We start from the raw sequence: 13,896 nt of genomic DNA, 5'->3' as shown, positions 1-13,896 counted from the left end.
AAGCAGAGCATTGGGAAAGCTGTCTGCCAAAGCGCTCGCTCACTCCAGCTTCCCAGGGTCATTCCAGGACAGCTGCAGTTAGCTCCACAGTGCAACAAGTTAAATTGCTCAGAGATTTGTCTGCAAATAGCTGCTTCCGAACCAATGTCTTAGAAGGAAAACATTTTAACAAGCAATGAAAAGCAGCATATAGTTCCTTACACAACACTTGTATGAAGGCCTCTTGCAGCTCCTTGGCAAAGTCCCAAAGCTCTGGTGTGGATGCAAGCCACTTTCCCAGCCTGTGAATGGGTCTGTACACTCTTAGGACAGCCCATAGAGACCCTGCTCAACCAAGTCTGACCCAGTGATACCTTGCAAAGTCCAGCCCCATGCTTTGAAAGGTGCCCCAAAGGTGCAGTTAAGCAGTTGTAGGTGAAGCAGTGAGTTTAGCAGTTTTTGTTACAGGCATCTCTTAAACCAACATGAAAAGTAGTCTAATAATGCCAAAGACACCCTTAGCCTTCTAATATATGAAGTACTGAATCCACATGCACGTCACTCAAGATGTTGAAGTGGGAAGTGATTTATAGTAGTAGTACCCCATCACCAGTAATCACAAAACACAAGCATTTACTATTCTCCATTCGTCAGCATTGTACATTTGTTTTTTTCAGTATTTATACCAAACAGGACATAAAATACAAATGCTACAGAGTTCAGACAGTCCTGCACCAGCCTGGTCATTCTCAGCCTGTCCACAGCAGTTCGCTATTCGGTTGTGCCAGTGCCATGTGTGGTCAAGCTATAAAAGCGATGAGAGAAATCAGACGTTAAACGTAACCTCGGGGCTTGGCAGGATGGTTACAAACCCTAACTTTGCAAGTTGAATCTAACACAGTTTCAGCAATGTGATTTACACTGCAGCCCCACAAGCACTGTTACCAACCTTACGCAAGAGGCATCAGACTATGAAGAACTTCTAAGTCAGCTGTGCCGCAGGAGAAAACATGGGTTAATTATGCCCTGCTTGAACCTGAGTAAATGCTGTTGTAATTGACCTGTTCAAAAAATCTGATTTCACATGTATCACTTCAAAATGGACTTTTTTTTTTCCCAACTATGCTACCCATACTGCTCTATTCACCCATGGTGAATAAAAGGTGTAATAGATGTTTTGAACCTTACATTGAAAAAAGTTAAGTATTTCTGACTATTGGAAAGTTTTAGCAATTTTTAGAAGTATCCATCTATTTTTTTCAGAGAAAATTTGCATGATAGAATGCCATTCTATTAACGATCTGTGCCTCCGGTTGAACAGCAGCAGCATTTGCTGCCCTCTGGTGTAGCACAGGAAGAAAAAAATCACTTAGAATGAAAAGTAACTAGAATACAGAAAACAAACCACTGAATTTTCTTAATATATAAAATAATTAGCAAACCTCACACTTATGCTACCTGTTGTAAAAGGCAGCCACATTACTAACAGAATGGTAGCAAACATAATTAAAAATAAAGGTGGCAGTGCACTTCTACAGTAATCTTTTCTGGCTTAAGTATAGTCCATTTGTAAGTAAAATAAAACACCTTAGCATGAAGCTTTGCATGTTTTTTTCTATAAGAGCCAAGCTTGGTTCTTCTTCTCTTCAATCATCTATAATTAAGGCACCAGAAGCAAACCTTTCTCCTTTCTCCTGCCATCCACTTACTTCTCACTGTATCTATAAATCCTAGACGGCCTAACATCCTATTTTTAGCTAAGCAGTCATTAAATACTATATGTAATATCCACTAGAAATTTTTTAATTAAAAATGCATGTATGTTCTACTCTACAGAGAATTTACAAATATACATTAACTACCAGAACACAAGCAGGTGAAATTCCTTCTCACCAAAGACAATGCACATCACATTGGAAATAGTTTGTATTTCTCCTACTTCACACTACGTGAAATTAAGCTACAGAAACTCAGGAACACGAGCCAGAGATCACAGTGGGAAGCCCAATTAAAGCCACACTTGGATGTAAAAAGAACATCATGCAGATATAGAGAAAATTTTTAAACAAACAGTACCCTTCATCTTTTAACCGGGATGGAAGTAAAAACCAGATGTATCCCGGTAGGACAGGTAACTCTATTCTTTTGATGCTTTACCCTTCCCAATACCAAGAACTGCTCACTGCCTTCATTGGTTCTAAGAATGCTTTGGGATTTAGGAAAAATATCATAGCCCAGAAACACACTCTTCAGTGTCTCCCATTTGTTTTCAAGTTTATCTTGAACTCTCAGGAATTCTAACATCCCTTTGGTTTTCTCTAGTTCTTAAGTGTTTGTAATGTCTCACAAACATTACTTAGTACAGGCACTCCTAAAAACCTTTTCCACTAAAACAGGCATGTGCTTAACTGGGATTCAAGTGAGCACAGGTGAACAGAACCAGCAAGTTAACTCAGCACGTAACTGACCCATCTCTGAATGCTATTTGTGCTATATAATGAGGAGTTGGCCTGCAAGGGGACATTTATCTTTACTTACATGTCACATATTTGTTGCTCACATTTTAAAATGTATTGAGTATTGAGAATACCCATCGATAGAGCTAATTCTAGCAGTTTAGTCTCAAAGAAATGTTGCTTGAAATGTTTTTAAGTTGTAACTTACAGAGGAGTGGATTAAGTTGCAGTTTCTCTTTTTCGTTCCATGTTAAAGAGATTCAAGACTCATCTTGTCAAAACTTTGCAAGTTCAGTTTCCAACCTGTTACAGAAGCATCTGTACCCTCACCCCAGCTCTTCCAGTTCCCGAGTCCCAGCGCTGGGGCTCAACCTCCTTTGCCACCAGTGAACTAACCCTGACATTGCTGTCGCACACACCAACTGCCTGTTGGCTGCCAGCAGACCAGACACCTCACAGAGCTACTTTTGGGCAAAGAAATAAGAGTAATTGATCCTTCTGTTCTTTTTTTCTCTCTGGACAGAGTGGCTAAGGTGTAAGGCAAGAGAAGCAGGAGCAGCAGCTTTCCCCGTCGGATTCCCCCATACCACCCTTTTTCACTGAGCATGTTGCTTATCAGGGAAAAGGTAAGTTTCTAAGATTTGGTCCTAGAACAGACTTCTACTAACAGCAACAGGAAACTTGCTTGATTTAGATACAAATTTTACTCAATTTTTGCAAGACTGCATTGCACTAGTAAGTGCCTGAACTCAAGTTAGGTAAAACCTTCCAGCCACATTCCTCAGCACGCGAGGAACAGATGCTCTTCAAATCACCTGCACCAGCTTGCATGAGAAGTGAAAACCAAACAAATCCCCCTCATTTACTGGAAATAGCAGTAGTTCCTCACAAAACTTGCAGGTAACAATTATTTAGGACCACTTCACGCCCCCCCTCATCTTAATATGTGCAACCAAATTGGAAAAATGCCATCTCTGAATTCTTCAGAATATGGATGTACTGACTTCAACGTGGCCCCAGGAGCTTGTGCACTTCTTATTACTTTATCATGATATTATGAATAGCTTAGTTTTATAAGACTCAATAGTGTTTTGAGATTGCTGATTTAAGGGAAAAAAAGATCATTGGTAAGTCTTAATAGGATCAGAAAACACTGAACTCTCAATGTCCAAAAAAGAATCCACACCAAATCCACAGCTACCCAGAGCTACGAGCCATGTCTGAAACAAGAGCACTTAATTTCTCCAAGCAACATATCTCTATGTTTTACTCTTCCCATTCATCAGAACTGAGATTTTAAAGTGAATATAAAGCCTACTTTACATGACACATCAAAAGTCAACATTAGTTCAGTTTGCAGTCTAAGATTCTTTCACCTCAAAGCATTTTACTTCACAGTAGTAGTAATCTTTATGTTCCTAATATTCCATATTGGCAGTGCCTAACCCCACATTAATACACTTGTTTAGTGTAATGTAGAAAAACATCCCAAACACCACTACATGACTAGAAAACACCAGTAAAAAAAAAGTAAAAAGTAATTAAGTTGGATCAGGGAGAATTAAGGTTTGGAAAACACAAAGTACAGGAAAGAGGAAGATGAGGCAAGAAAAAGGTGTTTAAAGAAAAGCCATTTTGAAGCACTAGAGTAACTGACTTGTGCTTTACCACAAACCACTTCACACAATAAACACTAACACCACGTCAAACTCTTCCCGTGACAGCAGGGATCCTCACTTTCTTCAAAACACCGCTCTGGTACGCAAGCACCGGTCAGGCCGGCTGGGAAAATGCTGCCTGTGAAGTACCTGAGACTCGCACCCCGGATGGCTGTATAAACGCTTAATGCCGTTTAACCAGCACTCCTTTCAGAACGAGGAGCTCTTATAAGCCGATTACTAAACAAAACATTAGAAATGCCCAGTAAGATTTATTATTTTCCATTTCTAAAAGATCCGAACAATGGTACATGTGAGAGCTGAAGCAGTCCAGACGCTGGCGTTTTGCGAGGCCTCTCCCGTCACAGTCCTCCGAGAGAACACCACACTGAAGCACAGGGACCACGAGGTCGGAGGGCAACAGTCAACAGCGCTCCCTGAGGCGGCTCCTTGGTCCTTCCCGCGGGCGCAAGGCAGCCCCGCGGCGCCGGGCTCGGTGTCGGCGGGCGGGCGGGCAGGCGAGCTCCCCGGAGCACCGCCGCTCGCTCCGGCCCACCCGCCCCTAAAGCGCAGCGCCCTGGGGCCGGGGCCGGAAGGCGGCTGGGGCGGGCTAGGACTCGTCGGGCTTGTCGGCGGGCGGCCCGCAGGGCTGCAGCATCTTCTCCATGAGGTTGAAGCGGACGCGCGCCTTGCTCTCGTTCTCGGCGATGGCGAAGTAGTTGAGCAGGTCGAAGTGACCCATGTAGGAGCAGTACGAGTCCCGGTGCTGGTTCACCAGCCACTCCCACTTGGTCGTGTCGGCGTGGCCCGTCCCGATGTACTTGGACTGGAGGTGCTCCAGCTGGCTGTGGATGGTGTAGCGGTCCGTCATGGCGGCGGCGGCACGAGCGCTAAGGAGAGGCTCGGCGCGAAATGGCGAGCGGAAGCGGCGCCCACAGACCTTTTCCGGCCGGCCCTCAGCAGCTGTTTTCCCGCCCGGCCGCTGGGCGGGACGCGGCGCCCCGCAGGGCATGACGGGAGTTGTAGTCTTTCACCGCACCGCCCGCCCCGGGGCCGGGCCCTGGAGCGATTAAATGTTCGTACGGTCTGTAATAAAATCATTTACTGTTAGTTTAATCAGGTGAATAAGCCAAACGGCAGTTGCAACTCCAGGCCAGCATCTGTGACACATAGTTATTTTAAAGCACGTACTTGAGGATTAGCAGCTAGTTCAGGATCTTGTATTCTCAGGACAGGTACAAGGCTCAGTGAAGCCTGATGCTTAACTGATCCTTAAGCCTCAAGTTTAAGCCTCAAGTTTATTTGTAAAGCAAAGATATCACAGTCATAGAATGGTTTGGGTTGGAAGGGACCTCTGGAGTTCATGTAGTCCAACGCCCCTGTCAAAGCGGGGCAATGTGACTTTGGTATTGTAGGTACTGCTTAATTCACCTGAGAATCAAAGGGGCGAGCGCTGTCAAATCTGGCTACAGAATACCAGATAACGGGTCATGGGGAGCAACATCAGAGAGTCTCCATTTGCCAGGGGGACTTCAGAAAACGAGAAAGCAAAACCCTGAAGCTCACGCTTCAGGGCAGAGCTTACCCCAGCTCCTGACACTGCCTCCGCACAAACTGCATCTTAGTGTGACTCATAAACAAAGGGAGGCAGGAAGCCTGGCCCTAAAGAAAGAAAAAGCTACCAGGAAAACAGCCAGGAGGTGCCAAGAGCAACCCAACACTCGTCTTTGTTAGCCCTTTGCTTGGTTGAAGGGCAATGCAGAACTTTCTGTGGCAGCTCTTGCGCAAAAAGACCATGTACAGAAAGGCTAAAGAGGTGCTCAGCATTTGCGGGTCCTCCCAAAACAAGTAGTTTGGTAAGGTTACTTCTGTTACATGCAGCTGAGGAAAGTACTATAGGTCCCATCCCTGTTCCTTTGTAAGGTGCAGAGCTCTTAGTTACTTTCCCCCAGGCAGGCTTTGTAGCTGAGCAGGATCAAGGGATTTAGGCCAAAATTAAGTATTTCTCTTGAGAAAAGACTTTTTGACAGGGCAGGTAGTATTTTACGTGAATGCTAAGCTCATAAGCAAATATGAACCCCACAGAAATTATAAATTGCATTGCCTATCTTCTATGGTGAAAGTGGAGCTTGAAATAAATTTTATCATCCACCAAACAGCCTTTCTTCTCCAGCTCTATTCAAGAGCTTATGTAATGGTAAGTTTAAAATGCATGAAATGATTCATGCTTTCATACGATAGTAGTGGTTTTAATTACTTATTTTAAAATAGGAAAGAAACGTTGCCAGAAATTTTCCAACAGGACACCAAGCTGTTTCTTACTGTCCTTGTAAACGCCCTGTAGTCAAAAGAAATCCACATAAATTTCCTGTGAAAAACTGGGTGATTCTAAGCCCCTTACTTAAAAGTGAGCGTCTTATAAAACCAAGGCCACAGAAAACAACGTCGAAACGGTGTCCTGAAGTGTCCTTACCCTTTAGTGCAAAGAATTAAATGAGAACTATAATTTATTATTATCGTGTTTATGAGGATCTGTTGAGTCATTGCTGTCAAGGCTTACTCGGCAGGAAGCAGTTTGCACAGCTGAATACAGCAATCGCATTCTATGGTTGCTTCCAGAGAGACCAAGAGAGAAAAACCAACCAAACAACCAAAGGCACGCAACTCCTCAGGAGTTCCTGTATATGCTGGTATATAGAAAGACAAAAAAAGGCATAATCTGAACATGGGAAGGGTTTAATTTCTTTTTTAAACCGTATCTTTATAAAGAGTGGGATTGTATGAAGGATGATAACTTTTGACAGATGTTCAGTTCCAACATGTAGGGCTGATGTCAGAGCTGATCTGAAGTTCCCATCTTGGAAACTCTAAGCCAGGAGAGGTATTGGTTAAACTAATCAAACAGTTTTTGGAACAGAAAAGATGCCCACAAGCTTATTCATCTCTTGCAGCTGTTGCAGGAGTTTCTAGGAGTAATAGCTGCATTAAACCAAACAGGAGCTCTAGCTCAAAAAAACAGCCTGATGAAAAGAAAGTGTAAACCTGAAATTTGCTGCAAGCTTGCTAGTGGGCCGGATTAAAACACTGCGTTCAGGCACCCAGAGCTCTGGGAAAACAGGTACCAAAGCTTCACTCTGTATTGGCTTTGATCAAAAACTCCCTCGAGAATACTGGACAAACTTACCAATAGTAGGAATTAAAAACAGGTAGTAAAATAACCAGCCAACAGGCAACTAACAAATATTTACAAGTAATTACCTAACATCAAGTTTCACTTGAAAACCACAAAGTTTCAGCTACTAGCTTTGAAGAGTTATATTCAACTATGTTCACTTTATCTTCATTTCTTCTTCCACACCAAAATAAAATCTCCTGTTGGTCTTTGTTTTTCTTGCTAGGTTAGTGCAAAATGGATGCCTGCAATTGGGCACTTGCATTTCAAGTTCAGGAATATTAAGCTACTGGGGAGACGCAGAGTGTTAGTAAGTATGCATTATGCACAGATGTAGGTATATATAGAGAGAATTATCACTTAGTGGTAATATGCTTGTGCAGTTATGATTCCTGAATAATTTAGCATTTAAGGATATTTCAAAGCCTTTGTACTAAATACCATTAAACATAATTATCAGAATATTTTATATTTGTCTCTGAAGTCATGTTGATAATTACTGTCTGAAACAACCGACACTTACTTATGGAAATCGCATAAATGTGTTGATTTAAGTGCTGAATTAATACATTTGAAGAGTAAAGAGGTACGTACCACTTCAAGCCAAGTTTTCAACAGTCGAGGCTCCGGGAGCGTGTCCTGAACAGCAGTGGCCACTGGATGTCAGGGTTGGACCTGCATAAATTCTTCCCTAAAACGGGAGCAGTTGGTGGCTCGTCCACAATGTAGAGAAGGAGGGTAGAGGGGGCCGCTGGACCAACAAAGACAGAGTGACAGTGGCTGAGCACGGCAAGATATAATCGAGTTTGTAAATTTCCTACTGACCCTTCGGGTAAAAGAGTGAAGACATAAATAACCCACAGAGAAAGGGATGCAAAGATTTTAATAGATAAATCCAACACACACCCAAAGAGATGATAAAAGAGAGGGTTTTGTTTGTTTAGTTGGTTTGGTTTTTTGGCAGTTGGTTGGTTGGTTGGGGTTTTTTTGAGAAATTCCTCTATTCTTCACTATACTGATTTCTCCTACCAATACAATTTCAGAGAGCAAATAAAACTTTCTTGTGAAAAACTTTTGTTGTAAGCAGGTCTCTTTCTCCGCCTGGTTTTGCATAAGCTACTCTAGTTCATTTTCCTTGCAGTCAGAACTGTGATTCTGCTCCAGTTATCAGAACGTGCCTTCGCACTGCAACCACCTGCAGCCTTTGGGGCTGCTTCTCAAATAGAGGAAAAACATTGTCAGCAAGCACGGGTTTAAACTCTCTTCCCCTACTAGAAACTAGGTTTTGCTATTGCTTTGTTTTTATAATGTGTAAATACTCAAACATCTGAAAGCTTCTTTTAGGGTTGTGTGGCTAATTCTTTGCCAAAGCTATCAGATAAGAAGAACATGGAATAAAAAATAGGAAAAGAAACAATACTCTGTATCAAACCATTGAAAGCATACACTTCAAGCTGCTTGTATCAGTGTTCCTATCTGGAAAAAGGAATCGTATTATCTTAAATAAGACTGCAACTGGATAAATTCACTGCTGAAAAACTATCTTGGCCTCAGGTTCAAGGCAGGCATCAATTTAGTACGGGACAGTGCCATGCTTAGGCTTAGATATGTTTTGGTGTGTCACAACTTAGGACAGGGGGCTGTTGTAATAAGTGATTTGCAGCTCATGGGGAAAAAAATGTTGTATTTTTAATGTCAGTTTCACTGGTTTTAGGATTTTTTTGTTTTGGTTTTATTGCATGGTATGCCACCAGGGTTATACACTAAGCTTTATTAAAACTCCCTAAAGCATTTCCAAAATAATGTATTCTATAGTACACCATTGTTGCATGATGACAGAGTGAAAACATAAAGGTCCTGATAAGGTTAATTGATCATGTGTTAGACCCTTCTCTATGAAACTGAGTAGATCTGTGACCTAATGGTCCCCTGCCTAAGAACAGTTCATGGAGCCCAAAGATTCAATCTAGTAGCTTCACACTCCATCGCTTGCTTGTGAATATTACCATGACACACTACTTCTTCTTCTGTATACATTTAAATAACAGCTATATGCCTCAGGTGTGCAGCACAATTTAATTAGCTTAGGTTAGATGCCATTGACAATCTCCTAGTGTGGTGTAAGAGCACCCTAAAAGTAGAGCCACAGTAGGGGTCACTAGCACAGCACTTACCGATAAGACTCAAAATAATGTGGTGATCTGAGAAATGTGGTGTAGAGGAAGAAGATAGAGCACCTCTACCAAGAGCACAGTGGAGGTCTGGGAGAGGCAGGTATCACTTGCTGTTTAGAGGGAAGGTCTCTATTCCTAAACCATCGCTTGAAAAATAAAAACCCCTCCACTAACGGGATTAGTTACTGCTTCAGGCTAAAACTAGAGCTAATAATAGTCTGCCAGGTGAATTAAAACTGCTTGTGTCCACACACATTTTTTGCAATGGGAAAGGTTTGTTCTTTTTATGCATTTTGGAATAAAATGAAATCATAATAGTAAATGCAACAAAAGTAGCAAAGACTAAAGGACTATTCAAGATGCAGCTGTATTCTGCCCACGCTTTTCTTTGGGTGTCTTTCCTTCATCCACCCCACATAAACTATCACAGCTAATACAGCTATTTATTGTGTTCCATAGGGTATATGAAAGTAGCAATGATGAAAGATACATCTTTAAATAGGCCCTAGAGAAGATATCAGAAATGTACATCAGCTTAAATTAGAAAAAATTGATTCGACCACTGAGTGGCTCTGTATATCATATCACTGTCTTCTTTCTGTGTGCAGGAAAGAGTGAGGACAGAGGAGGTGACTTTCCTTTTTTTAAGTGTGGCTCTTGAAGCTGCTTAATGCAGCTGTTTCTTTTTTTATCTGCCACGTAAGTATGTTTTAAAAATACTGATTTCTTCAGAACACTACTTAAAACCTTCTGTACAAGGAAGCCTATTTGTAACCAGCCTTTCCCCTCCAGCTTCCTTCCTACACACACGTGCACAAGTATTCATCATTTCACCTCCTGCTCTGCAGTAAGTGTGGAGGACATCATCCTTATCTTGACAAAAATCTATTGTCTGTATTCTGCACAAGGGCAAAGCTCATCTGTTAATGCAAAAGTAAAAAATAATAGCAGGAGAAGCATGAAGCCACTGATATCAGGGGGTCATCAACCCATCTATTTGGTGCATGTTATATTAATTCGTGTTACGAAATTTCAGGCTGTGGATTGCTCCTGGGGCAGACAGCAGAAGAGAGAGGGGGCAGCAATAGATATTTAGGAAATGAGCATAATTGCAGAAGGAAGAATAAAACTGTTCCTTCCGTGCATCTCTAGGAAAAGACAAACCAGTAACTGTCAGTTAACCGCTTCTTTCTCAATTTGCATTACAAACTTCCTCATTTGAAATAAGAAATGTACATAAGCCTCTTGCATTTACTGTAAAAGCAAAGCTTTCAATAATAAGGATATGCAGTGTATCTCACTTTCAGCTTTATCAAAGTATTGTTATTATGTTCAAGGCAGATGATAGAACATAATTTTTCACAACACCAAGCACCATAGAGAAATTCATACGTTCAAGGCACAGCTCTTGATAACTTAAGATAAATGTCTTCTTGATTGATGGTTTCATTCTTGGGAATGTCTTGTTTGTTAAAAGCTGAAAATGGTTTAATATAACAGATCTTCAAAATAAAAAGTAAACTCAGAGTGTGGAGACTTGACAATGAATAAGTCACTGGAAGCACGGTATTTATAGTCAGGATTGGGCAATGTTAGTAATATATGGTGATAGCCATCCCAGCTATGCATTTTGGCATGGGATTTGAGAGCTTGAAAAAGAATTGTTGATTTTGGAAAGCAAACATACGCAAGGAGTACAGCAGAAACATGTTATCTGGTTTAGGTTGTAATATTTCTTCCCACCTCCTCAGCACCATGCAGATTGAGAAGCGTTGAACTGGACAAGATCCAAAATCCTGCTGGGCAAAGTCAAAGCCGAGCACTCAGAAATCACTCGAACCTGGAAATTTTTAAGTAAGCTTTTAAAATGGTGATTTTTTTTTTTTTCCTGTTTTTTTTTTTAAGTAACATGTTTTAAGTAACATTGTTTCTTTTCTTCTTTTTTCTGTTTCTTTTCTTTTTTTTTTTTAATTTTGAGATTCTGTATTTCAGTTAGCTTGTATTTGCTTTTCTCCATAAATGCTTGAAAGTATTTATTTTTATGATGTTTGAAGGTACTTAGTTTTAGAAAACTAAAGCTGAAATGTTCACATGCTTAAATGGTTGCAGGGACAGAGGCTTTAAGAAAAGCATCAGTCATTGTGAAAACTGCTGGTGCTGGGGTTGTGATCTAGAGCCCCAACAGGATGTGCGTAAATCATGTAGAAGATGGTTATGGATCTCTCAGAATAGCTGTTGTAAAGAATAGACAATTCAGTGTTCACATACAACTGTGTACTGAAACCCATTTTTGACGTTTTGGAAAAGCCTTCAGTATGAACTAAAACCATTTGCAAACCATAACTATCTGTTCCATTTTCCTTATCTTTTTCAGCCTCATGTAAGTTAACGATGAGCTCCTCTTGGTTAAAGCACTCTCTTACAGTTCACTCAGCGTGGCCTCATTCATGTTCTCACAGTGGGATTATTATAATACCAATTAAGGTGTCTCTTGGTGAGGTTCACCTCTGGGCATGAGTGTAAAGATACCTCATTTTGAATATATATATCTCTCCAGGACTAATGGATATATTTCTTTACAGGTAGAGAGAGGGAAGTGCAATCTATCCAGTGGGTTCTTCGCTTTCAGTGTGAATGCAGCCTAGAGATTCTGTCAGTAGGTGTTAAGGGTTAGGTATTTCAAGTGCCAAGACTATTTGCAACAGTCATTCATACTTCATACTTCAAGAGAATCAAGCCTGAAGGGTAAGGAAAGATTTTAGTTAGCTCAAGATGTGCCAGCAAAAAATGTCTGTTTCCGGAACAGGCTGGGGCAGAGATTCCCATGCCAGTGTGTGCATGAGTCTGTGACTGCCTGTAACTGGCATGGCACCTCCACCCTTGTCACACTCTAACATATGAGAAATTATTTGCAACCATGAAATAAAAAAACCAAAGACAATTAAAGAAATTAATTATCGACTACAACTGAAATTACAGCAAGTCGCTGGGTGATTTTTATGAGCATAAATGCTATCAGAAAGAAAATAATCCCTTTTAGTTCAAGAATCATGAGCACCAATCACTGTAATCCCATGACACCTCTTCCATCCCCCATTTAATTAGTTCCTTGAGTGAAGATGACCTGAAGATTATTCCTCTTTAAAATGTATTATTTACTCTGTCTCCTATAGGTAGCTGCACACAGAATAAAGGCTCCACAATCTTTTCCATACCATGGCTGCCTGCTGAATTTATCACTGTGAAAAGGGCTGCTCTGACTGGTTCAGCTGCAGAACTGATTTGTCTTGTCAGAGAACAGACTTGTATAGATCCTGAGTCACAAACTTGCTTGCATAATTGGAAGGGTAAAACAAGCTTGTCGAGTGACTCAATTTGCAATTTAATACTCATCTCATTCCCAAATGCATATGCACCTGTATTTTGGGATAGCAGGGATAGTTAATTACAGTTTGAATCATTTCAGTGGTACCCATGGAATGTCCCCTTCTGAAACACTCTGGTGTTCAGTTCTGGCCAAGTGTTTCTTCCTTCACACAGTAGAAAAATGAATAAATAAAATCTGTGTTTTCCTTCACTAGTAAAACCAGTCACCATTACTATCCTAAGAGATCCTCACATGGAGCTTAAGTCAAAAATCCAGCATCGGTGCTTTTAGAATCTTAGAATCATAGAATAGTTAGGGTTAGAAAGCACCTTAAGATCATCTAGTTCCAACCCCCTGCCACAGGCAGGGACACCTTTTTTAAGGCATTATTATTACCTTATTTAAAGAACTTCACAATAAACTACTTTCAATGGTAAATTAGGGTCAGGAAAGGAGGTGGATCTTTTGCGTATGTGTAGAATTCCAAAATAATGGCATAGAAATCATAATATGGCATTTTCCTGCAGGTGTCAGTGTATTGATTTGACTGATGTTTGTGGTAGAAAAAAAATTGGTCTTTTAACTCACAAGAGCTGATGCTCAAAAGGAAGTAGAAAAAACTTTGAACTGAGAGAGAGTAGTTTGTCTGGTGCTCTATCAGCCAAAGAAACAGAAGCATGTAACTGTGCTTTAAGAAAAAGCTGGCCATAAATCTAGAGAAATAATAGTGTTGAGGGCAGTCATTTACTTTATGGATGTCACTGTTTCCTTTATAAAGCATATTAGGAAGTGCAATAATCTTTCTTCTGAGAACTGTATAGCATCCTACAAGCACCAAGTCTTGACAGCCATACTAAGAAAGGAAAACACCAGCCTAATCCAACAGACGGGTACACTGGCACAGGCAGTGAAATCCCCTGCCAGAACACCACGCTGAGCTGGTGGCAGAGCAGGCTCCTTGCTGGGGCTGATTTTCCACTGACTCGACTCAGCACATCATCTCTAGGTGAGACTTGTTTATGACCAAAATGGTTTGCTTTGGGTAACTTAGCCCTTTGGGAAATTTTATTGTCAGCTAAATTTCTGTTTC

At 41.1% G+C, this 13,896-nt stretch overlaps 1 protein-coding gene across 1 annotated transcript; it reads right to left on the bottom strand.

The window, feature by feature from the left end:
• Positions 1-552: 552 nt before the first annotated feature.
• On the bottom strand, positions 553-5,074 carry SF3B5 (splicing factor 3b subunit 5). The gene has a single exon (XM_030499636.1). The coding sequence runs from the start codon at positions 4,962-4,964 to the stop codon at positions 4,704-4,706; it is 261 nt and encodes an 86-aa protein (XP_030355496.1). The 5' UTR covers positions 4,965-5,074; the 3' UTR covers positions 553-4,703.
• Positions 5,075-13,896: the final 8,822 nt, after the last annotated feature.

The sequence above is a fragment of the Strigops habroptila genome, chromosome 10, assembly GCF_004027225.2.
Source record: "Strigops habroptila isolate Jane chromosome 10, bStrHab1.2.pri, whole genome shotgun sequence".
Taxonomy (NCBI): domain Eukaryota; kingdom Metazoa; phylum Chordata; class Aves; order Psittaciformes; family Psittacidae; genus Strigops; species Strigops habroptila.
Note: the sequence above shows the minus strand (reverse complement) of the source record. Positions and strands in the feature narration are given on the sequence as shown.